General features: G+C 48.7%; 1 protein-coding gene, 3 non-coding genes and 5 pseudogenes across 4 annotated transcripts; 1 reads left to right on the top strand and 8 right to left on the bottom strand.

Moving 5' to 3' along the window:
- The first annotated feature begins 773 nt into the window (after positions 1-773).
- Positions 774-5,595, top strand: LOC133933195 (uncharacterized; annotated as a pseudogene).
- A 4,572-nt stretch (positions 5,596-10,167) lies between these two features.
- On the bottom strand, positions 10,168-11,782 carry LOC133933371 (histone H4-like). The gene is made up of 2 exons (XM_062380427.1): positions 11,774-11,782; positions 10,168-10,479 (listed from the first exon to the last, which is right to left on the bottom strand). Exons 1-2 carry the CDS (start codon positions 11,780-11,782, stop codon positions 10,168-10,170), a joined length of 321 nt encoding a protein of 106 aa, XP_062236411.1.
- Positions 11,783-20,020: 8,238 nt separating this feature from the next.
- LOC133948039 (5S ribosomal RNA) lies at positions 20,021-20,139 on the bottom strand. The gene has a single exon (XR_009919656.1). It is a non-coding gene; the product is annotated as a 5S ribosomal RNA (ribosomal RNA).
- A 62-nt stretch (positions 20,140-20,201) lies between these two features.
- On the bottom strand, positions 20,202-20,320 carry LOC133946206 (5S ribosomal RNA). Its single transcript, XR_009917910.1, has one exon. It is a non-coding gene; the product is annotated as a 5S ribosomal RNA (ribosomal RNA).
- Positions 20,321-20,382: 62 nt separating this feature from the next.
- LOC133947665 (5S ribosomal RNA) lies at positions 20,383-20,501 on the bottom strand. Its single transcript, XR_009919302.1, has one exon. It is a non-coding gene; the product is annotated as a 5S ribosomal RNA (ribosomal RNA).
- A 1,587-nt stretch (positions 20,502-22,088) lies between these two features.
- Positions 22,089-22,207, bottom strand: LOC133940983 (5S ribosomal RNA; annotated as a pseudogene).
- Positions 22,208-22,269: 62 nt separating this feature from the next.
- On the bottom strand, positions 22,270-22,378 carry LOC133943584 (5S ribosomal RNA; annotated as a pseudogene).
- Positions 22,379-22,440: 62 nt separating this feature from the next.
- LOC133941817 (5S ribosomal RNA) lies at positions 22,441-22,549 on the bottom strand (annotated as a pseudogene).
- A 42-nt stretch (positions 22,550-22,591) lies between these two features.
- Positions 22,592-22,656, bottom strand: part of LOC133942013 (5S ribosomal RNA) — a 119-nt pseudogene continuing 54 nt past the window's right edge.

Genomic DNA, 22,656 nt, shown 5'->3' on the forward strand with positions numbered 1-22,656 from the left:
GAACCAGTCTCCCTGGTGAACACACTCCAACACCTGTCTGATCGTGAGCATGTGAAACCGCCTCTCCGACTTGTTGAACAGAGACAGGTCGAGGATCGGTCTCACTCCTCCCGTCTTCTTTGGAACCAGGAAATAACGGGAGTAAAAACCCTGTGTCTCCTCTCCCTCGGGAACTTTGGAAATTGCATTTTTCCCCAAAAGTTCCTGTAGCTCTGACTGAAGAGCGAGACAATGTTCCTGAGATGACAGGATTGTTCTCTTTCTTAGCATTCGTTTCGATGTCTCACTATGGGATACGCCCCTCGCGCGTATTCACAGAAGCACTTATTCCAATTCGCCAGCCCTGATAGGCTGGCAGTCGTGACGTCCGCGTCAAGGTGCCGCACCTTAAATAAGGTGGACGCGGCGTCACACGTCATTCAAACACCTCTTCTCGCTTCACGAACAAGCAATTTTCTAATCGGCGTTGATGCTAACTAGCTGCTGTCCACAGACCGGAGCTAACACCTCCATCGCCGGACGCTAGTGGAATTAACGTCGATGCGACTGCCTTCACCATAGGTAGTTGCTTCTATTTGATTAGCTAAACGGCACCGGGAGCCTGCGGTCACCACACTGCCTGCCACCGGAGCTAGCTAAAAGCGACTATCACTCCAGATAATTCGCTCCCCTTTAGCACACCAAGCTAAATGGATCAAGCTGCAAAGCTTCCTTCCACCTCGCAACCAGGCGATGCCCATCGCCTGTGCACCTGTGGAAATAAAATATCGAGCATGGACACTCACCAGGTCTGCTCCGCGTGTCTCGGGCTGGAACATGCCCGCGCCGCTGTCAGCAACGCGAGCTCGTGCGCCGACTGCGCCCGCTTCACAGCGAAGAGTCTCCGCCGACGACTAGCACGCCAAGCTAGCGTCTCTGAGAGGGACCCTATCCTTTCCAGTGCCACTACCGAGGAACCCCAACCCGGTGTGGACGAGGAGGACGCTCCCGAATCAGAGATTCGGCGCTGGGGCTCCACGCTGGATTTGCTTGACCCGCTAACGGAGCCTCCCCTCATGTTGGATTATGAGGAGGAGGATGAGTCCGACGGCGGGGATTGTCTGGTGTCGGACGGTGACGACGAGGATTATGAATCCTGCTTTGTCCCACCTTCACAGGCTCTCAGCTCTCCAAGCCCTGCAAAGGGCTCGGTTGGGACGATTACGCCCCAGCCCAGTGGCGATATGCACGATGTGTGTAAACGCGCCGCAGAGAGACTGAATATTCCATGGCCCGCGGTCGTGGCGGAGGCCCCAAGGTCCCGCTACGAGGGGAAGAAATTACCCCAAGCAAAGAGGGCTGCGAGACAACTTCTCCCGGTGTTCCCGGAACTCCTGGAGGAAGTTACCGCCTCATGGAAACATAACCCTTACTCCAGCAAAACCACCATTCAAGGTGCGTCTTCCTTGGATATTGAGGGAATGGATAAGCATGCCATGGCCCGCATGCCTCCCATGGAGCCCCTGGTGGCAGCACACCTTCATCCACGGCTGTCAGCTGCCTCATCCAGGGCCCCCACACTTCCCACGAAAGCCGATCGCTTCCAATCTGCCATGACTGAGCGAGCTTATAAAGCAGCGGCTTTGACGGTGAGGGCTCTCAACGTCACCTCCATGTTGTCAGCTTACCAAGCGGAGCTTTTTGACGACATAGCCGACATGCCCGAAAGTTCCGCGTGGGACGAGATCACCACAATCGCGGATATCTGCCTACGCGTACAGCGATGCGCTGTACAGGCGGCAGGGAAGTGCATGTCGGTGTTGGTGTTACAAGAGAGGACGAGATGGCTGAATCTGACCAATCTGTCTGATAGAGAAAAGGAGGACATCCTGGACATGCCTATTGTCCCCGAGGGTGTCTTCGGCTCCGCCCTCGCCTCAATGCAAAAGCGCTGTGAGGCGAAGAAAAAGGAGGATGAGGCGCTACAGCTCTGCCTTCCGAGGAAAGCACCTGCCGCGGCGCCTCCGCCCCCCCGGCAGACTTTCGCTCAGGTTGCCTCTAGGAGCGCCGCTCCTGCTTTCCGCATCCCGAAGCGCCCCAGGGCTCAACCGGGTGCGAACGCCAACGGCCCCCCGGAAACGAAGCCCGCTTGGCCGAGAAAGCCCTTCTATTCCCCGTCAACCCAGGCTGCTCAACCGGGTCCGTCGACCAGTCAGCAGGCCAGGCGGAAGAAGAAGGCGACTTAGCGGTCAACCCCACCGCGAGCGGAGCTGCCACCCGTTCCCTGTTCACTGGCAGCCCAGCTATCACGTGTGTTAGGGGAGAAATTACCCAGTGCCACCCATCCCTCTCGGCGACGCGTGGGCCCAGAGCTCAGTTCGTGCGTCCCAGTAAAGAGGCGAAGAGACATGTTTCAGATGCGGGATTGTTCAACGCCACATCAATGTCTCACAAGCACGCACACAGGGTTTGTGTTAATAAAAGGTTTTCCACTGACGTATCCAGGCTCACAGCCAAGGGCGCAGGGTTGCAAAATCATAAAAACACAAAAACAAAACCAACGAAACACAGAGGTGCAGAGCACACTGTTGTTCCCCATAACACCACAAGGGGGAAGCAGCGTCCCACCTGTGGTGAAACATCCCGTTCCGCTCGCTCCGAGCCTATCAGACAGCGCATGCGCAGTGATACTCGGAAGTGCGCAGCTGGTACGGGCCCCCAAAGATCGTCTGTGTCAGACAGAGCTTCACTCCCCCCTAACTTTAAGGCTAGAGAGTTGGAAAGCATGCACAGCGTCAGAATGGGTATTGAGAACACTGGCCAAAGGCTACAGGCTTCAATTCGCCACAATGCCCCCCCGGCCTCATCGCTTCCCGTGCGCAGGGAGAGTCGGCCCGGGTGTTACGGGAAGAAATATCAGCTCTATTAAACAAAAGAGCCATACGAATAGTGCCACACAGGCAGGGACTGGAGGGTTTCTATTCGAGGTATTTCCTGGTCCCAAAGAAAGGGGGGACCTCATTACGTCCCATCCTGGACCTTCGCATTTTGAACTCGTATCTCAGGAGATACAAGTTTCGCATGCTGACACACTCAACGCTGATACGTTTGATCCGACCGGGGGACTGGTTCACATCAATCGATCTGAAAGACGCGTATTTTCACATTCCCATTTATCCTCCGCACAGGAAATATCTGAGGTTCGCTTTTCAGGGCACAGTGTACGAGTATCTGGTACTCCCATTTGGCCTGTCACTGAGCCCGAGGGTGTTTGTGAAATATGTCGACGCCGCTATAGCTCCCCTCAGGGAGCGGGGTATACGCGTGGCCACTTATCTGGACGACTGGCTGCTGCTGGCGCGCTCAGAGCAAGAGGCTGCGGCGCACACGAGCATTGTACTGACTCAACAGGGAAAAGAGTGTGTTAACGCCGAGACAGGAAATTGCCTTTCTGGGTCTCACGTTAAATTCACTGACCTACACGGCTCGCCTGTCAGCCGAGAGAGTGCGCACTTTCAGGTCCACTCTCTCTCATTTTGCCATAACACGTCGGGTCACATACGGACTGTGCCTCAGGTTATTGGGACTGATGGCCTCAACAATATTGGTGGTGAGGCTGGGCAGGCTGTACATGAGAGATTTTCAGCGCTGGGTGGCTTCTCTCAGACTGGATCCTGCGCGCCACAGACGCCGCAGTGTAACGGCTTGCGCGTCCTGCGTCCTCGCGCTGCTACCATGGCAACGCCCGTCTATGTTGACAGCGGGGGTGAGCATGGGCGCAATATCTGCCAGAAAAGTGATCACAACGGACGCCAGTCTGTCAGGCTGGGGCGGTGTGTTCGAGGGCAGATCCGCGAATGGGATGTGGAGCACAGATCTCAAACATGCCCATATAAATTATCTGGAGTTGATGGCAGTGTTTCTGACGCTGAAACATTTTCTGCCGTTCCTCCAGGGACATCATATGTTAGTGAGGACGGACAATACGACCACGGTGGCGTATATCAATCGTCAGGGGGGTCTACGTTCTCTACAGTTACACACTCTTGCACGCAGACTGATATTGTGGAGCGAGGAGCATCTCCTCTCAGTGAGAGCGACTCACGTTCCCGGAATTCAGAATGTGGGTGCGGACCTTTTGTCCAGGGGAAATCCTCTCTACGCGGAGTGGAAACTTCACCCGGCTGTAGTAGCTCAGATTTGGTCACATTTCGGCCGCGCAACAGTGGATCTGTTTGCGTCGAGGGGAAACACACAGTGCCCACTGTTCTTCTCCCTGCACGACCAGAGCGCACCGCTGGGGCTGGATGCGTTCGCTCACGAGTGGCCGCGCGTCCCGCTTTACGCTTTTCCACCTCTGGCTCTGATTCCCCCGACACTGCTCAGGGTGCGGGAGAATCGTCTGTCAGTAATTTTGATCGCTCCTCACTGGCCGTCCATGCACTGGCTGGCGGAAGTGAGACAGCTCCTCCACGGTCACCCATGGCCTCTCCCGCTGCGCAGGGACCTGCTCTCCCAGGCGCGCGGACAGATATTTCACCCTCACCCGGAGCGCCTCGCCCTGTGGGCTTGGCCCGTGAGTGGTTTAATCTGAGCCTGACTGGATTATCAAATAATGTTGTTAACACAATTCAGAATGCCAGAGCATCATCCACTAGGTCTCTTTATGACTGTAAGTGGAGGTTGTTTGAGGATTGGTGTGCTAAGGCACAGGAAATCCCTTTTCAATGTCCAGTTGGTACAGTCCTGTCCTTCCTGCAGGACTTGATTGATCAAAAGAGGGCATTTTCTACTGTCAAAGTTTACTTGGCAGCTATTTCTGCTTGCCATGTTGGATTTGATGGAAAACCAGTGGGTCAACATCCTCTGGTTTGTCGTTTTATGAAGGGTGCACGGAGGTTGCTGCCCATCTCTAAGACTATGTCAACATCATGGGATCTAGCAGTGGTGCTTGGAGCCCTCTCTAGTCATCCTTTTGAACCATTGGATAACGTGGACATGAAAACGTTATCCTTGAAGGTGGCTCTGTTATTGGCTTTGGCTACAGCTAAACGTGTAAGTGATATTCACGCTTTGTCTGTAAATCCAGCATGTATGCGGTTCACCCCGGGGAACCTTGGGGTGACGCTGAGACCGAATCCTGCATTTGTTCCAAAGGTTGTTAAACCATGCTCCCCAGTGGAACTGTCAGCTTTTCAGCCACCTCCCTATGGTTCTGCAGAACAGCAGCGGTTACACATGCTGTGCCCTGTCCGTGCCTTACACACATATGTGGAAAGGACGAGGAGCTTTAGAAAAGGGGATCAGTTGTTTGTGTCCTGGGCTAAGCCCCACTGGGGCAAACCTGTCACCAAACAAAGACTTTCTCACTGGATAGTGGATGCCATTGCATTGGCCTACTCCAGCTCAGGCCTTCAGGTTCCGACTGGTTTACGGGCACATTCTACTAGAGGTCTCGCGACCTCTTGGGCCCTGTTCAAGGGAGTCTCTATCCAAGACATCTGCGCTGCAGCTAGCTGGTCTTCTCCCCTCACATTTGCGAGGTACTACAGGTTGGATGTCACATCCCCTGGCCTGACCCACGCTGTCTTGAGCGTGGGCTCCAATGTGGATCTCACTTTTAAGTGAGGGGGGGGGGGGCTGGTGGTCAGTCACCGAGATAAGCTTGTCTGGCAATACGGGAGTCTCCATATCCCATAGTGAGACATCGAAACGAATGCTAAGAAAGAGAACTTTAGGTTACTTTCGTAACCCCGGTTCTCTGAGTAGCATGAGTGAGATGTCTCACCAGACCGCCCTTCTTGCTACTGGGGTGAAGCGAGAAGAGGTGTGCTTGTTTTGAATGACGTGTGACGCCGCGTCCACCTTATTTAAGGTGCGGCACCTTGACGCGGACGTCACGACTGCCAGCCTATCAGGGCTGGCGAATTGGAATAAGTGCTTCTGTGAATACGCGCGAGGGGCGTATCCCATAGTGAGACATCTCACTCATGCTACTCAGAGAACCGGGGTTACGAAAGTAACCTAAAGTTTCCACTATCCCGTTGAACCGCGGGGGAGGGGAAGCAAACTGCAGAGTGTAACCTCGGCTGATAATCCTGTCCATCCATTTGTCCATCAAACACACGCGCTGCCACTCTGAGTAATGCTCTGAGAGGGGGCGTGCACTTGCTTGGTGCTCTGTGGCTGTCATGGTGACGAGCCAAGCCAGAGCCCTGACCGCCGTTGTTCGCATCGGAGGACTCTCCGGAACAACCCATGGGGGGCTCGCAGCGAAAGGGCTGAGCAGAAGCCCCCGGGGCACACAGGTTCTCAACCACACTTGTGGTCAGACGCTGACAAGGAGATGACGCTCCGCTGTCAAACGGCCGCTCCTTTTATTTTACAAGGCTCCTGAACGCATCTCTTATGTGCGATCAAACCTTCGCTCCCGGAGAGAGGAGGAAAGGAGACGCTGAGTGCAGATACAGTGTGTGTGTCGTCCATACGAGGCGTTAAGACGGCGCTCGATGGCTCATGGTTACACTTACTGTTAGCAGAAACATGTGAGGGGGAACACCCTGTCTTTGAGACAGAGGAGATGTATCGGCTTAGTGTCGTGAGTCTGTGCCGTGGATCAACGGACAGCTCACACAGTGTGGGGAATGTGTGTGAAACAGTGGCAGCAGAGCCAGCGGACTCAGGGGCAGACTGTTTAAAGGATTTGCTCTTCTGGGGAAAAGTTTTTGTTTTATTACAAAACTCCCCTTGAACTTATCACACATATTCCCTTCTGAATGTCAGAATCTTTTCCCCTGTTTCCTGGGGGGTTCCTCCGGTGGGTTGGACCAGGTACAGGCCGGGCGCCGATTCTTCCAGCGAGGGATTCTGTCGTTCAGCTGGCGGGCCCGCCCGAGGAGGAGGAGGTGGGGGCTGAACAGCCGAAGCAGGGGGGCGAGACGCTGCCGCCACGGCTGTGGCGGGGCGCCTTGACCGCTGGTAAGAAGGAGCCCGGTGGTCCCGCCGGGGATCCTGTGGACTCGAGACAGGTGTCTCCGGAACCTGTCGGCCTCATCTGCTGTTTTCTGCATCTCTTCGAGCGCCGTCTGCAGCCGAGGCCCGAAGAGTCCGTCCGGACTAATCGGAGCCTCCAGGAGGTCCTTCCTCAGCCCCTCCGGGAGGTTGGAGCGCTCCAGCCAGACACCTCGATGCAAAAGCGTCTGCCATGATGAGATGCGGGAACCCGCCACCGCGATGGACGCACCCAAGGTCTGGAGCATGCGGGTGGCCTCGGACAGATCTTCCGCTCTATCGGCCAGAAGGTGTGGCTCCAGAGACATGGAGTGTAACCAGTGGGACAGTAACACTACATCGCTGCCACTGTCTGGACGGCGCACTGGTGTGAGCGGTCCGCCAGTCTCGTCATCGTCTGGCCCATAGGGGAAGGCGGTACAGGGCGCCGACCCCCGAGCGGATTCACCTTCACGCCGAAAACAGCGGCCAAGCTCGGCTCTAAAGGGGCCACAGGTGGGAAACCATCCTGGGAAATCCCTGCCACTCTTGTGAAGGGAGCGTAAGAGAGGACCGGGGACTTCAATTTGCCAGGCTCCTCCGCTGATCGGGCCATGTAATCCTGGATCCCCGGGAAACAGGGCCAGCACGCGTCCTGCCGGGGCCGACGTGCCGGTGCGACGACCCCGATGAGGTTATCTGGCGTAGCCGAGACCTGCGGAAATGGCACCGACAGCTGCCTGGAAGTCGCCGCCTTCTCAATCATTGCTGGCATCAGCTGCACGAGGGCACCAATGCCCGAAGGCTGAGCGGACACCGGAGTGTCTGTGTGGTCCGACCCCTCGGTCCCGAGGGGGGAACCTACAGGAGGATAATGCTCTTCAGCTCCGGGACCGGAGTCTGCGTCGATGGCTTCATCCAATCCAAAAACACGCTGCGAGGCGAACCCTTCGCCGTCCATCTCGGCGTAAGCCTCAGCCCGTCTTGAGTCTCTCTGGCTCCTCGAGGAGTTTGCAGAACGTACAGTTAGCTCCGGGGGTGAGCGCCCGACCGGCGTGTTCCGGGCCGAGGCAGGACTCGCAGCGCGGGTGGAGGTCATCAGACATTATGTACCCCTTCCAGCGCCTGGTGAGAGAAATCGCTCAGGACTTTAAGACCGACCTGCGCTTCCAGAGCTCCGCTGTCATGGTTCTGCAGGAGGCCAGCGAGGCCTACCTGGTCGGCCTGTTTGAGGACACCAACCTGTGCGCCATCCACGCCAAGAGGGTTACCATCATGCCCAAGGACATCCAGCTGGTCCGCCGCATCCGCGGAGAGAGGGCTTAAGGCCAATGTATGCTTCTCCGTTTTGACGGACACGGACAGATAGGACCGCCTTCTCCAACGTGGAACGCCCTCTCCGTGCCTCTCCGCGGCTCCTCGGAGAGCTTTTCGTGCAGCTCTCCTTTTTCTAACTACACGTCGAAATGGCGGAGAGCCCACGGATAGCCCTTGGCTGTGATTGGTCCGCTAACGCCAGCATTTCGGAATGGAAACTTCCTGTTCCATTCCCTACATCACAATAAACCAAAATCACAACTACGACTCTATGATTAATGTGACAAGTGTGTTAAGCCAGCGGCGTTGTCCGGCTGACGGTGGCTGGTTAGAGCACTTACGGCATGTGTGTACGGTCACATACTGTTATAACAAACTTTCATAACGTGGCTAGCGGGCTAACCACCATGCTAACTGCGGTGGGAACAGCGCAAAAACCCGCTGACTTTAATCCCACGGCTCATGACACTGTTTCTCAAACACCGTCAGGTTAGAAGCAAACACTTTAGATCGATACTAACTAACGGTAGTAGTTAGTATCGGGTGTCCCTGCTGACTGTGTGTGGAAGCTGGGGGGAAGCTAGCTGCCTCCGTGTAGCTTCAAGCTGTTGCAGCTGTTGAATTAGCAACGCAGTTTGGAAACAAGACCGGGGAACCGCTGCGTTAAGACACGATAACATAAGCATTATGACCCGCTGGGTGTCACTTTATTCAGCAAAAACTGTCGCGTCATCAACATCCTTTTTCTGTTAGCTGCCATCGTTCACTGTGTGTGAGGAGCCGGGAGGACGTAAATAAACCAGCGTGGACTTCTTCTATATACCTCATGAGGTAGGCTTCTCTAAGCTCGACTTCAGTTGCGCCATCTACTGTTCTGGCGGTGAATTGTTTTCACAACAAAAAGGCTCGTAGAACTATAAATCAAAAAGGGTCCGTCCGCTCCGTCCGTCCGTCAGTCTGCAACGGACTCGGAGTAGCATACATTGGCCTTTAAACTGCTGCTGCTCCACTGACCATAACAACGGCTCTTTTAAGAGCCACTTCACTGTACTATAGACAAACGTCCTTTGTTGCCCTTCTCGTTATAGACCGTTAATACATATAATACACTAAAGAATTGACTTCAGAGTTCAAAGTTAATATCACTGCCATTGAAGTATAATAAATTAATTACTTTCTGTAAAGTAACCAAAGTACAATACAGGAAAGCTTTTAACAGATTTAAACATCTATCCATTCTAGTTTTACAACATTAACTGAACAGCAAAAAGATATTAGTATTTCATAATACTACATGAAGATGAGTTTACAGTAAAATATTTGTTACATTATTAGTTCTGCAAAGAATACACATTGGAAAGTATGCAAGGTAAGACCTGGCCTGCTATAAATCTAATCATTAATATTGCTACTTCAACAGCACAAGTTATTTAAAATGTTGTCCCTGGTAAAACACTCCAACTGTTTGGAAAGACCAACGTCCCCCAGGGATTGAAGCTCGTATACACAGCCGTGAACATAATTTTTAAGATTAAGATGCATTTATGTATTAGTCCCAAACACATGCACAGACATACAAAGGCCCACTCATGCAGTTAGGGAAATTTAATCTCTGCTTTTGACAGAGCAGTGAGCGAACATGTACGGGGCTCGGGGAGCAGATGTTGGGGTCAATTCTACGTTTAGAAATTAAAGAGGAAACAACTATTAATAATTATGTTATTTGATGTTTTGATATGAAATAACTTCGAATTCTTCACATTGTAAGACATCTACTCAAAGAACGACTTATTGTTGTTGAGCAGAGGATGTGAGCTCTCATTGACTCGGTGTTTGGCTCTTAAAAGAGCCGTTGTGTTGTTGAGCTGTTGGAAAGTCAGTTTATCCGCCGAAGCCGTACAGAGTGCGGCCCTGTCTCTTCAGAGCATACACCACGTCCATGGCGGTGACGGTCTTCCTCTTGGCGTGCTCGGTGTAGGTGACAGCATCGCGGATCACGTTCTCCAGGAAAACCTTCAACACGCCGCGGGTCTCCTCGTAGATCAGACCTGAGATACGCTTCACTCCGCCACGGCGAGCCAGGCGGCGGATGGCGGGCTTGGTAATTCCCTGGATGTTATCACGGAGAACTTTGAGGTGACGCTTTGCGCCTCCTTTACCGAGCCCCTTTCCTCCCTTTCCTCGTCCAGACATCTTTCTTCAGTAAAATGAGATCTAGTCAATGCACTGCTACGCGGAACCACAGCTTATCATAGCCTGACTGAGGACCTGGTAGAAGACAGAGGCAGGCGTCTTCTTCCTCTGTGGATTCTCATGGCCGCTGATGAATAATTCCATGGTGCGCTAGCGCCTCCGCAGGTTTGGTTGTAGGACGGTGGATATTAAAGTCTGACACTTTATCAGTTTTGTGTAGCAGTAGGAATGTAGCACGTTTCCATCAAGTAGGAATAGTGCCTGTGAAAAAGGATTGGTTTAAAATAAGAATAGCATTAGGACTGATCGTGGAAGTACTTAGACAATGTGTGAATATTGAGCAACCTTGAACGAAAGACAGTGGTCACACAAAGACTCAGCTCACGATTTCTCACTTAGCCCTCCTGTTATCCTCACATTGACATTGTTTATCCTTTGAGTAATTTTGACCCCAGCAATTAAACCCTCCATAACTCTAACACCAAAAGTGTTAGTGCAGTGTCCAGCAGTGTGAGCACTTGATGCTTGTCTGGAACTGATTTTGATAGTGTGATGAACATGCCCATTTATTATTAGGTCCGGGCTGACAGTGTGACTTTGTTCATCTTTCATTAAGCATCATGGGATACTGACCAGTTTTAAAAGCACCTCATGTATGCTTTTTAGTGTTGTTGATTTCAACCTGACATTCTGCTGGATTCTGTTTTACTGGTTTCATTTGTAGAAATGGACCTTGGATAAAATGGTCTTGATTTTGTGGTAGCATCCTTAACAAAGTATTTTCACCCCCGACACCTGTAGCTGTCTGTCCACAACGACAAGGAGCTCAACAAACTTCTGGGCCGAGGGACCATCTCTCAACTTTGTCTTTGCTTTCTTACCTTTGATTCATGACTTAAAAACTGTGAGATTAACAACAACACTGTTATTGTTGATATGCCATGAGCTTGGATATGGATGAGTGAAGGGTGGGGGTGTTTTTTTCATCATTGTTAGCAATGAAAGTACTTTGTGTTATAGTGTTTCTATATAAATAAATACATAAATAAAGTCTGTTTGAATGGTTAAAATTACATGTTTACACGCTGCAATTTACAAAAACACTTTCACATAATGCACACGTGTGTACATTCTGGATAAACACAGTGTTTGTTGACACTAACGCCTTAAATTGTAATATGAATGTGTTATTGGATGTAAAAGTCTGAGAAGACTTGATCTTTAGACCAGTAGGTAACATATTGACAGGTTAACAGAGAGTTCTCACACACTGGTCAAATCGTTTTTCAGAAACGTTTGTCATGTTTAAATGATTATATTACACAAATAATAATGATCATAATATACAGAAACATGTATCCCAGTGTTACTATGATGAGCAAAAGTTTGTATTTACTAAGTAGAGAAATTCTCAAATTAATTTACAGCTAAAATATTTCCTGGAAAATAAATGATGTTACCTGTTGGCTTTTGGTGTTAAATGAGATAAATGTGCCCCAATATTAATTTAATCCTTGCTTGAGGTGAATATTGACAAATTCAACATGGATATGAAATGTAGCCCTACTTCTATAATGACTCTCAAGCTTCCTCAGGATGAAACGTTCACGGCTCTGATAGGAAGTCTGGCTCAACCTCACCAGGAGCCTCGGCCATCAGCGGTGTGTTTGCTGCCTGCACAATTACTTGACTTTATTACTAAGAGATCCTCAACAGGTGCTTGTTTTCACTCGGTGTCTCTGAACAAACATGTGGAGCAGCTAGGAAACTGGTTTTGGTGGAGCTGTGGTGCTTTTGAACTCATTTTAGGAGAGAAACTAGTGGGAAAAGCCGCTGAGCAGCGCTGCTCACCGCGGTGAACGGGACGTGTTCGGAGGCTCCACCGACCAAATGCAGAGAGCATCAGAGCTCTTCATGACTTCAACATGAAGACAATAAAAGTCCGCTACCTGCTTCCTCACTGTCAGCCTCCAGCACCGCTCACCCACTGAGTTTTTACTCGTTTGTCAGTGAAGAGAAAACACGTGAAAAAAAAGTGTCTGTGAGTTCACACTGCACACGGGAGCCACGGCTCGATTGAGTCTCCACGGTTCTCATGGTGTGTTCAAGTACCGCCTCCCCATACCGGTAACTCACTCCGATAGTTCGTCGTTGATCTAAACGCAAAGAGAACGATGGCAGAAGTCGCTACAGCTCCAGCACCAGCCGCCGCCAAGGTTAAAGCGGCCAAGAAGAAAGTCGTGAAACCGAAGACCGCCGGCCCCAGCGTCAGTGAGCTCATCGTGAAGGCCGTGTCCGAGTAAAAGGAGCGCAGTGTCCGCCCTCAAGAAGGCTCTGGCTGCCGGAGGCTACGATGTGGAGAAGAACAATTCCCGCGTCAACACCACCATCAAGAAGCTGGTGGTCAGCGGGACCCTGGTCCAGACCAAGGGAACCGGGGCCACCGGCTCCTTCAAGATGAGCAAGAAAGAGGCAGTGAAGAAGGCCGCTCCCAAAGCCAAGAAGCCCGCCGCCAAGAAACTCGCAGTGGCTAAAAAGCCCAAGTCAGCGGCAGCCAAGAAGCCAGCAGCCGCTAAAAAGTCCCCGAAGAAGGTGGCTAAACCAGCAGCGGCCAAGAAGCCCACCAAGAGCCCCAAGAAGGTGGCAAAGAGCCCCAAGAAAGTGGCGAAGACTCCCAAGAAGGTGGCGAAGAGCCCCAAGAAGGTGGTGAAAAAGACGCCTGCTGCCAAGAAGTCCCCCGCGAAGAAGGTCGCCAAACCCAAAGCGAAGAAGACAGCAAGAAGAAGTGAGCTGTCCTCACTGTGAAACATGTCCATCCTGGTAAAAGGCTCTTTTAAGAGCCACACACGTCTTTCCACAAAGAGCTGTTTCCTCATCATTCATAAATATGTAGAGACAGATTTCTTAACTACAGGGAGTCTAGATAGATTGAGCAATATTAGATGTCATCTTACAATGTTCAGATTAAGAAGTTAGTAAATATCAAAACATCAAATATTATAAAACATGGCTTTAAACTCTGTGAAGGAGTAGCCTACTCCTATCTACACACATGCGTCATGTAACATGATGTTCAGCGATATCGTCATTACTTCATATACCATACTTTTTAAAGAGTCTGCCTTAGCTGTTATATTTATCGTATTACCTCGTGTCTTTCCTTGCTAAATATAAAAGTGACAGCTGCTTAGAAAAATGACAATTCTGGCCTCACATCATGTAACCATACTGTGCTGTAGTAACCTCAGGCAGCCAACAGATGGAGCTGCTCTCCAAATGATGTGAACCTGAGTAAAGGCCACTACCAGAAGAACTCTCCTCCATGTTCTGTCCGAAGCTTTGTTTTCCAGTAGCTCAGCTTCTCCTGCTTTATTGCAGCTACTTGTTTGAGTCATAGAAATGAGCTCTGTAGCTGCATCAACTTGATCAGTGTCTGTCATTAAACTAAAGTATTAATGAACTGTCATCAGACACTGCAACACCTACAGAGTGAAAGTTACGATGTTCAATTTACTAACAGGGAGCAGAGGGTTTTTCCAGGTGATGTTTCTGAGAAGTGGTCGAAAGCTCAGCAAACAAGTGGAGCTCTTGGTTGAACTGATCCAGAGTCACGTTCCTCTGAAATAATTATAAGATATCTTGGCAAAACTTGATATTTACTTGTTATATTTACGTTTGATACACTAATTCTGTCTTAAATTAACTTTTACATAGATAAAACCTTGCACATTGTACAGTTTAATTCAGATCAAACAAATAACCTTCAGACAGTGTGCTTTGATGACTAAGGCCAAATCATAGCCAGACCAGATCATAGGAAACTAACATACATCTAAGGAGAAACTTTACAAGGGGATGGCTGGAGGAAAGTGCAGAGCTGGGAGTCAGCTTGCTAACCAGGGAGCAAGGGGTGGAAATAACCGAACGAAAGACAAAAAAAAACAGAAGGAAAACAGCACGGACTGCGGAGAACGGGTGTGAGTGAAGACGAGAGAGAGAACGGAGCCTGAAGTTTAAAAAAAAAGATCACAGATCACAGATCAGTAGAATCTATATCAGCTGATCAGACATCCCTGAACCCTCTCTTCTTCCTCATTCCTTCCATTCGCATGCACGCAGAACCCCTTGCCACTGTCACGGTAGTATTTATTTATTTAGAGCATCGGACCGATTCCCTCACATCTGTGGATCCTCACCTCCTCTGGGATATTATTTGGAAAGTTTCTTAATTTCCTGTAAGTGATCTCCAGTGCGCTCTGTGAGCCTGATGGCACAGTCACGTTGACTGCAGTGATTTGATGATACACGCAGTGTTTGAAGATATTATTAAAGCCTATAAATTACTCGGCTCCGTAACTCCACGGTTAAATGGAATCTAAACGTAATTTGCTGCAAGTCATGTTAAAATTAAAAGGTTCGAGTGGAACAGACATGTCGCGCGAGCAAAACTAAGCTGTTGGTTTTATTGTAAATGATGAAGTGGATCAATAATCTGACTTCAGTTCAACACCTCACGTCTGTGTTGCCACTTTCCCGTCTCCAAAACGTTTGTTCGCATGGGTCAGAGTTTACCTGAAAATACGCAACGTTTGCTTGAGAAGTGGCGTACGCACGATTAAGCCCCCGCAACGGTTCTAAATGAGACCTCCTGTTCTCTCCCCTCGTTGCTCATCTCCACCTATTTTCCCTCTGTGCCTCGTTTGACCAGCGGTGGAAGTGTTTGGTCCGTGTGCCCTCTCACTGGCATTTTCCTGTCTGTTCTCTTGTTGTCCGTCCTTCACTTCACTTCTTTCATCTCCTCCTCTTGCTCTGTCCGTGATTGTTTTTACGTCTGTCTGCTCCTTCTCGTTTGTTGCCGTGCTGTCAGTCTTTCGAGGTTAAACAAAAAAATCGAAATTTCCCCCAAACAGCTAGATCTGTCAAGGGATTGTTTAAAATAATAAACTCTACTTTTCGAACAAACGAAAAACTTACAATACATTGACGTAGAAACTTATTTTACTTGTGGAATAGACACTTAAGTTTGGCTTCTTTCACTGCTCTTGCCATCTCACTGTGACGACCTCTAGGGGCGTGTTCAGGGTGGTATGTCTGTTAGCCAATGACTCCACCCACAATACCTATTTATACATGTAAATAAATCAGGGGAAATGTGCAGAAAATAAAAATTAAGGTGCAATGTTATCATAATATTGTGTGACAACCCTGGAGTTGTCCTGCTGTGGTGTTGTGCTTGTGTGTATTTCAGGTTCCTGTAGGCGGAGTCAGACCTTAGTAATCAGCAGTGATATGGCACACCTGTGGTGACCAATATTTAAGAGGGCTGCACACTGGGCTCTCCCCTTCACCAGATCTACCACCACATCCCAGCTTTTTTCTGTTACTCTAGCTACTTCTACCTATTTTTCCTCTTTTCATGTGTAAATCCAACCGGACGTTAGCGTTGTGATTGTCTTGTCTAGTGTGTGTGTGTCCCTACGGCAGTGACGCACTGTGCGGGGGTGTCTGAGCCTGTTTGGAAGCGTACCTCGCGACAATGGCGGAGGCAAGCACGGAGCGGGTGGGTGGAAACGCTGTGACCCACGGAGGTGATAGCGGGAGAGGCACGGAGTTAAAGGCAGAGCAAGAGCTGCACAAACAATGAGAGGAATGAGAGGGAGCTAACCGTAATGGTAGAGCTGGAAGGGGAGGGTGAAGCAATGGCGATGGAGCTGATGAGGTGCGTGAGGGAGCTGTGGGGAGGGCTGCTGGCGTGTAGACACATAGACTGGGGGGAAAATATGAAAAGACCATGAGTCACCCGAAAGGGAATGAGAGGCTCATGGATGGGTTTAAAATTGGAGAAACGATGGTGCATGCTAGAGAGCTAGTTAATGATGAGCTGGTGGTATCATTTATGAATCTGCCATTTTACATCAAGGACAGTATATTAGATAAACTCCAGGGCTGCGGAGTCTCGGCAGTATCTCTGATAAAGAGGAGGATGTGGCCTGGAAATAATGTGGCAGAGAGGACGAGATATTTAAAAGTTAAATTCATTAGCCACATCCAGTCATTGGCTCTCCATTACTTATCTCTCCTTCGCACACCTCTCCTCATCGCTCTATCTATCTTCCATCTTGTCTATCACCTGTCTGCTACTCTCCACATATACCTCTTCTTTCTTAAATAACTCTCTCTAAAGTTCTTCAACTCTTTTCCACTATCCCTACAAGTAGTGATGTGTCGAGGCTTCGAAGCGTGTGTCGAGTAATCGAGGATGATTTTTATGAAGCGCGTATCAAGGCTTGTGTTGATGACGTATGTGATGACGTTCGAAGCCTTGCGAGCCGGCCGAGCACGTCACTGATTCAGGAAAGGGTTCGCGGGTTTGGTGTGCGATTCAAAATAAAAGGGGCCGCGAAACGCAATGGATTCCCCCCCACACTACTTGTCTTGGGACTTTATTGTGCGTTTGCTTGCAATATATGCTGAGTATTGGAGGGAGAAAAGGAATTTATTTCCTAACTTGTACAAACTTGCGGTATCTTTTATTGATGATACCGCAAGTTTGAGCCAATTGGATGGAAAACTTCAAAGCTTCATGAAGCTTCATCTCGCCATCACTACCTACAAGGTCCGTTATTTTTATTTTTCCCTCCACTTGCTCAAAATAATTTCTCATGCCTTGTCTTCTCTAGCCCTAAGAAATACCCTGTACATTTTTCACCCTCTATTGCATACCTCGCCTTACTTATAATTATTGCAACTTTTCACATTCCCTGCTCTTTCTCCTTTAGTTCATCTTTCATCCTGATGCATCCCTCTGTCATATTTACCTCCTTCCCCAGCTTTCTCCTCCTCTTCCTCTAACTCCTGTTTTAACTTTTTTTCTCTCTCATTCTTTCCCCTGTTCTTACTGTTTCTTGCTCATGCCCCTTATCCCCTCTTTCAACCTCTCCAACCACCTCCCTATATCTTCCTCATACATACTGTCACTCATCTCCCACCTTATATACTCTTTCACTTTTTTATATTTTTCATTTTTAAGCAACTGACCATTCATGCACCACACTCCCCCTCCTCTCCTCTTTGTTTCCCCCCCTATTGTAAATTTTAACATCTTATGGTCACTGTACGTTGTAGTTTTGTATTCTAACCCTTTTATCCTGTCTGCTATGCTTTTAGTGCTTAATAATAAATCTATCCTACATTGTTTTATTTCCCCTTTTACCATTTGTATTCTTGAGTACTCCCTCCCCTCTGGATTCCTATCTCTCCATACATCATTCATTCCTTTCATACTTTGAACTTTTTCTAATGCCTCCCTTGTTGTGTCATTTTTAAAGTGCATGTTTGCTGATACATCCAGTTTCCCACACCACACATTAAAGTCCCCCACAATCATACAGTTGTCATCACACATCATTCCCATCCTTTCAAACATCACCTTTCTTTCTTTCTCCTCATTCGGCACATACACATTCACCAGCTTCATTTCCTCATTCATATATTCGAATTTGATCCCTATAGCCCTCCCCTCTCCCTCATCTTCACACCTTCTCACATTCCCTATCACTCCTTTTTTTGTTAATATTGCTACACCCCTTGCATTCCCTTCCCCATTATTTGCATACACATCTCCTCTCCATTCATCCTCCACCTCTTTCATACATCTCTCATCCCAGTGTGTTTCCTGTATGCATATTATATCATAGTTACTCTCTCCATAGATCTGATGTCTTTTGATTTTATTTTTTAGCCCCCTTGCATTTATTGATATTAACATTAGTAGTATTGCTATTTTCATTTTATTTTTTCCTTGGTTCTACTTTTCTTATTATTCCTCATATGCTTCTGATTAGTTTGTCTTTTCCTCAGTTGTTTTATTTGCTCCTCTATCTCCATGTCTGTTTCAGCTCCTACCGTCTGTGGCGTGGTGGTCTCCTCTGCAGTTTCAGTGGGCTTCGCTCCACCTGCTGCCTTCTCCTTCCCTCCTGTGTTGTCCTCTCTTCTCCTTCTCCCCGGGCCTACTTCCTCCTCTCCGTCTTTTCTTTCGACCATCGCCCCCTTCTCTGGTCCTCTCGTCTCCTTCGTATTTGGCGGTTTCTTCTCCACCCCGTCTCTCCTCCTTTCTGCCGTCGCCTCCGTCCTCACCTCACGTTCCAGCACTCCTCTCCTCCTGCCCGCATCCTCCTCCTCGTTGTTTCCTCTCGTTCTCTCGTTCCGGTCCGTTCCAGCTTTCTTTCCGCCTTCCGTCTCCTCCTCCGGCCTCTCTCCTTCCTGCCTGCTTGCATCCTCCTTCTCAGTCTCCTCAGTTTCTTTTCCGACTCCCTCCTCCACACTTTCCATTTCCTCTGCCTCCCCCTCCTCACTGCTTCCGCTCTCACTTTCTTCTCCATTCTCACTTGTGCCATCTTCTGCCTCACTCTTATTGCATCTGCATTCATTCATAAGGTTCTGGCACAGATCACATTTCTTCCTCCCCTGCTTGCATTCCCTTGCATAATGGCCCTGCACTCCACATCTATTGCAATGAAATTCCGGGCACTCTCTCATTATGTGCCCAGGTTTTATGCACAGCCTGCACACCTTCACCTGCTTATCATGTAGCACCCTGAAATACTCTGCCCCCAGTGCAGTGTCAAATCTTGCAGAGTACGGCAGCGATTGTATTTCATTATTAAACTTCACTTTCAGGAACCTAGTCCCGTCTGCCACATTTGTCCCTGGCCACATCCTTCTTTTAATGGGAGATACTGCTGCTACTCCCCATAGTTGCAACTTTGCCAGTATCTCCCTGTCCTCAATATAAAAGGGCAGACTCATAAATGACACTACCAGCTCGTCATTTACTAGTTCTCTGGCGTGCACCCGAGTCTCCCCTATCTTAAAGCCTTCCATGAGCCTCTCCTTCCCCTTAGGGTGGCTCATTGTCATCTCATATTTTCTCTCCGTTATCTGTCGGCACGCCAATAGCCCTCCACATAGCTCGCGAACACACCGCATGAGCTCCATAGCCGTGTCCTCGCCCTCGCCCTCCATCTCCACCATTACTGTCTGCTCCCTGTCATTCCTCTCACTCGTTTTGCAGCTCTTACCCTGCGTCAGCTCCGTGTTTGTCCCGCCCTCACCTCCTTGGGTGACGGCGGTTAAACTCACCTGCTCAGTGTTTATCTCCACCATAGTCTCTGGAGCACTTCCTCGCCGGCTACGATGCCCCCGCACAGTGCGTCACTGCCGCGGGGGACAAAAACACACACTTAACAAGACAATCACAACTCTAATGTCCGGTTGGATTTACATATAAGAGATAGAGAAGAAAGGGGGATGTAGAAAGAGCACAAGACTAGCTGGGAAAGAGAAGAAAGAAAAAAAAGGCAAAAATAGTTCCAAAGCAGCCACCCGCGGTGGCTTGCTACCGGGTCGCTGGATGATGACGTCACTCCGTGGTACGTTCAAGGGCTGTCGGGCGTATTCAGGTTGGTGTGGCCGTAAGCGAATGAGTTCACCCTCTGACCCTTATTTATACATGTAAATACGTCAGGTAAAAGAAGAAAAAAGCTTACAGCACCTGGTATTCCCAGGCAGTCTCCCATCCAAGTACTAACCAGGCCCGACACTGCTTAGCTTCCGAGATCAGACGAGATCGGGGGTATTCAGGTTGGTGTGGCCGTAAGCGATTGAGTCCACCCTCTGAACCTTATTTATACATGTAAATACGTCAGGTAAAAGTGGAAAAAAGCTTACAGCACCTGGTATTCCCAGGCAGTCTCCCATCCAAGTACTAACCAGGCCCGACCCTGCTTAGCTTCCGAGATCAGACAAGATCGGGCGTATTCAGGTTGGTGTGGCCGTAAGCGAATGAGTCCACCTTCTGAATCTTATTTATACATGTAAATACGTCAGGTAAAAGTGGAAAAAAGCTTACAGCAGCTGGTATTCCCAGGAAGTCTCCCATCCAAGTACTAACCAGGCCCGACCCTGCTTAGCTTCCGAGATCAGACGAGATCGGGCGCATTCAGGTTGGTGTGGCCGTAAGCGAATTAGTCCACCCTCTGAACCTTATTTTTCAGAGGTGGGACCAAGTCATTTTTTTGCAAGTCCCAAGTAAGTCTCAAGTCTTTGCCCTCAAGTGCCGAGTCAAGTCCCAAGTCAAGACAGGCAAGTCCCGAGTCAAGTCCAAAGTCAAGACTGACAAGTCTCAAGTCAAGTCCAAGTCCTGCAGTTTGAGTTTCGAGTCTTTTCGAGTCCTTTTGATCACTGAGTAATAATAAATTTACACAGATCATGTATGATTTTAAAATCTGTATTTATTTATTTATTAAAACAAGTGCAATTGAAATTACAGAAAAAAATTGTGCCAACATTGCACTTCCCTATTGCACTATTAACATTTTTAACATTTAACTCATATTTTGCAAGAATATTCTTCATTTTAAACCACTCCTACAGAATGAACACATTTGAAAAAACAATTGCAACTGTAATTATTTGTACAAAAGTGCTAACATTGTATTTTGCATTTTAACTAGTTCCACAGCAGTTTCTGTCCTGTCCTGTGTTTATCTCATCTCATTTATCTTACCTCATATTGTCTGTGTGTGTGTACATGTGAGAAACATAACAAATACTTGAACATAACAATGAACAGGGTTGTGCTTTTTATATGTCAGGGCCCTATGCTGAATTGCATTTGCAAAAGACCAAATTGGCCAAAAGTCTGTCAGTCATTTGTGCACGATGGGGACGTAGTATGATTCCACCCAGTGCCGCTGCGAGCCATTTTGGTGCCCTAAGCATAACTCCTCTATGATTACATTAAATAATCATCAATAAGTACAAACAAGAATAGTCAATCTTCTTTAACTTTTTTTGAGCAATTTAATATATCTCTTGTTCTGCCTTTTTTGTGATATACATGGCTAAAAGGTACCTAATATTTCTATACTGAAATAATATCGGCATTATAATTGTAAGCTAATTTATTTAATGACGTTATTGTTGAGGGTTGATTTGTATTTCCGGTTTTAAGTGGGCTGTTGGTAGTGACTCTTATTTTGAAAGGGGGTTTTTAAGGAAGTGGGTGCTGTGATGAGTGAAGTTTTAAAATGAACGGAGAATAAACGGGTGTGCTGTCCCGAGCGCATGACCTGCTCTCGTGTCCTTTGTCGGCTGAAGCCGGACTTATGATACAACTAAACGCTCGGCTAGATAATTATAATAACTATGATAATTTTTCAGTTGCCTTTTTTTGGTGCCCCCTCAGGACTTGGTGCCCGACGCACAGCGCGTAGTGCGCGTTTTGGAGCGGCGGCGCTGCACACACACACACAGACGCACACAAACACGATGAAAGATACAGAGCGCTCCTTAATAACATACTTTTTAATCTTTGTGTTTTGGAGAAAGGAGCAAGTCTTATCAAGTCAAACGGCTCAAGTCCAAGTGAAGTCACGAGTCATTGATGTTGAAGTCCAAGTCGAGTTGCAAGTCTCTTTGCATTTTGTCAAGTCGAGTCTAAAGTCATCAAATTCATGACTCGAGTCTGACTCGAGTCCAAGTCATGTGACTCGAGTCCACACCTCTGTTATTTATACATGTAAATACGTCAGGTAAGAGTGGAAAATAGCTTACAGCACCTGGTATTCCCAGGCAGTCTCCAATTCAAGTACTAACCAGGCCTGACTCTGCTTAGCTTCCGAGATCAGACGAGACCGGGCGTATTCAGGTTGGTGTGGCCGTAAGCAAATGAGTTTACCCTCTGAACCTTTTTTATACATGTATATACGTCAGGTAAAAGTGGAAAAAAGCTTACAGCACCTGGTATTCCCAGGCAGTCTCCCATCCAAGTACTAACCAGGCCCGACCCTGCTTAGCTTCCGAGATCAGACATATTCAGGTTGGTGTGGCCGTAAGCGAATGAGTCCACCCTCTGAACCTTATTTATACATGTATATACGTCAGGTAAAAGTGGAAAAAAGCTTACAGCACCTGGTATTCCCAGGCAGTCTCCCATCCAAGTACTAACCAGGCCCGACCCTGCTTAGCTTCCGAGATCGAGCGCATTCAGGTTGGTGTGGCCGTAAGCAAATGAGTCCACCCTCTGAACCTTGTTTATACGTCAGGTAAAAGCTTACAGCACCTGGTATTCCCAGGCAGTCTCACATCTATGTTCTAACCAGGCCCGACCCTGCT

The sequence above is a fragment of the Platichthys flesus genome, chromosome 22 (genome assembly GCF_949316205.1).
Source record: "Platichthys flesus chromosome 22, fPlaFle2.1, whole genome shotgun sequence".
Lineage (NCBI taxonomy): Eukaryota > Metazoa > Chordata > Actinopteri > Pleuronectiformes > Pleuronectidae > Platichthys > Platichthys flesus.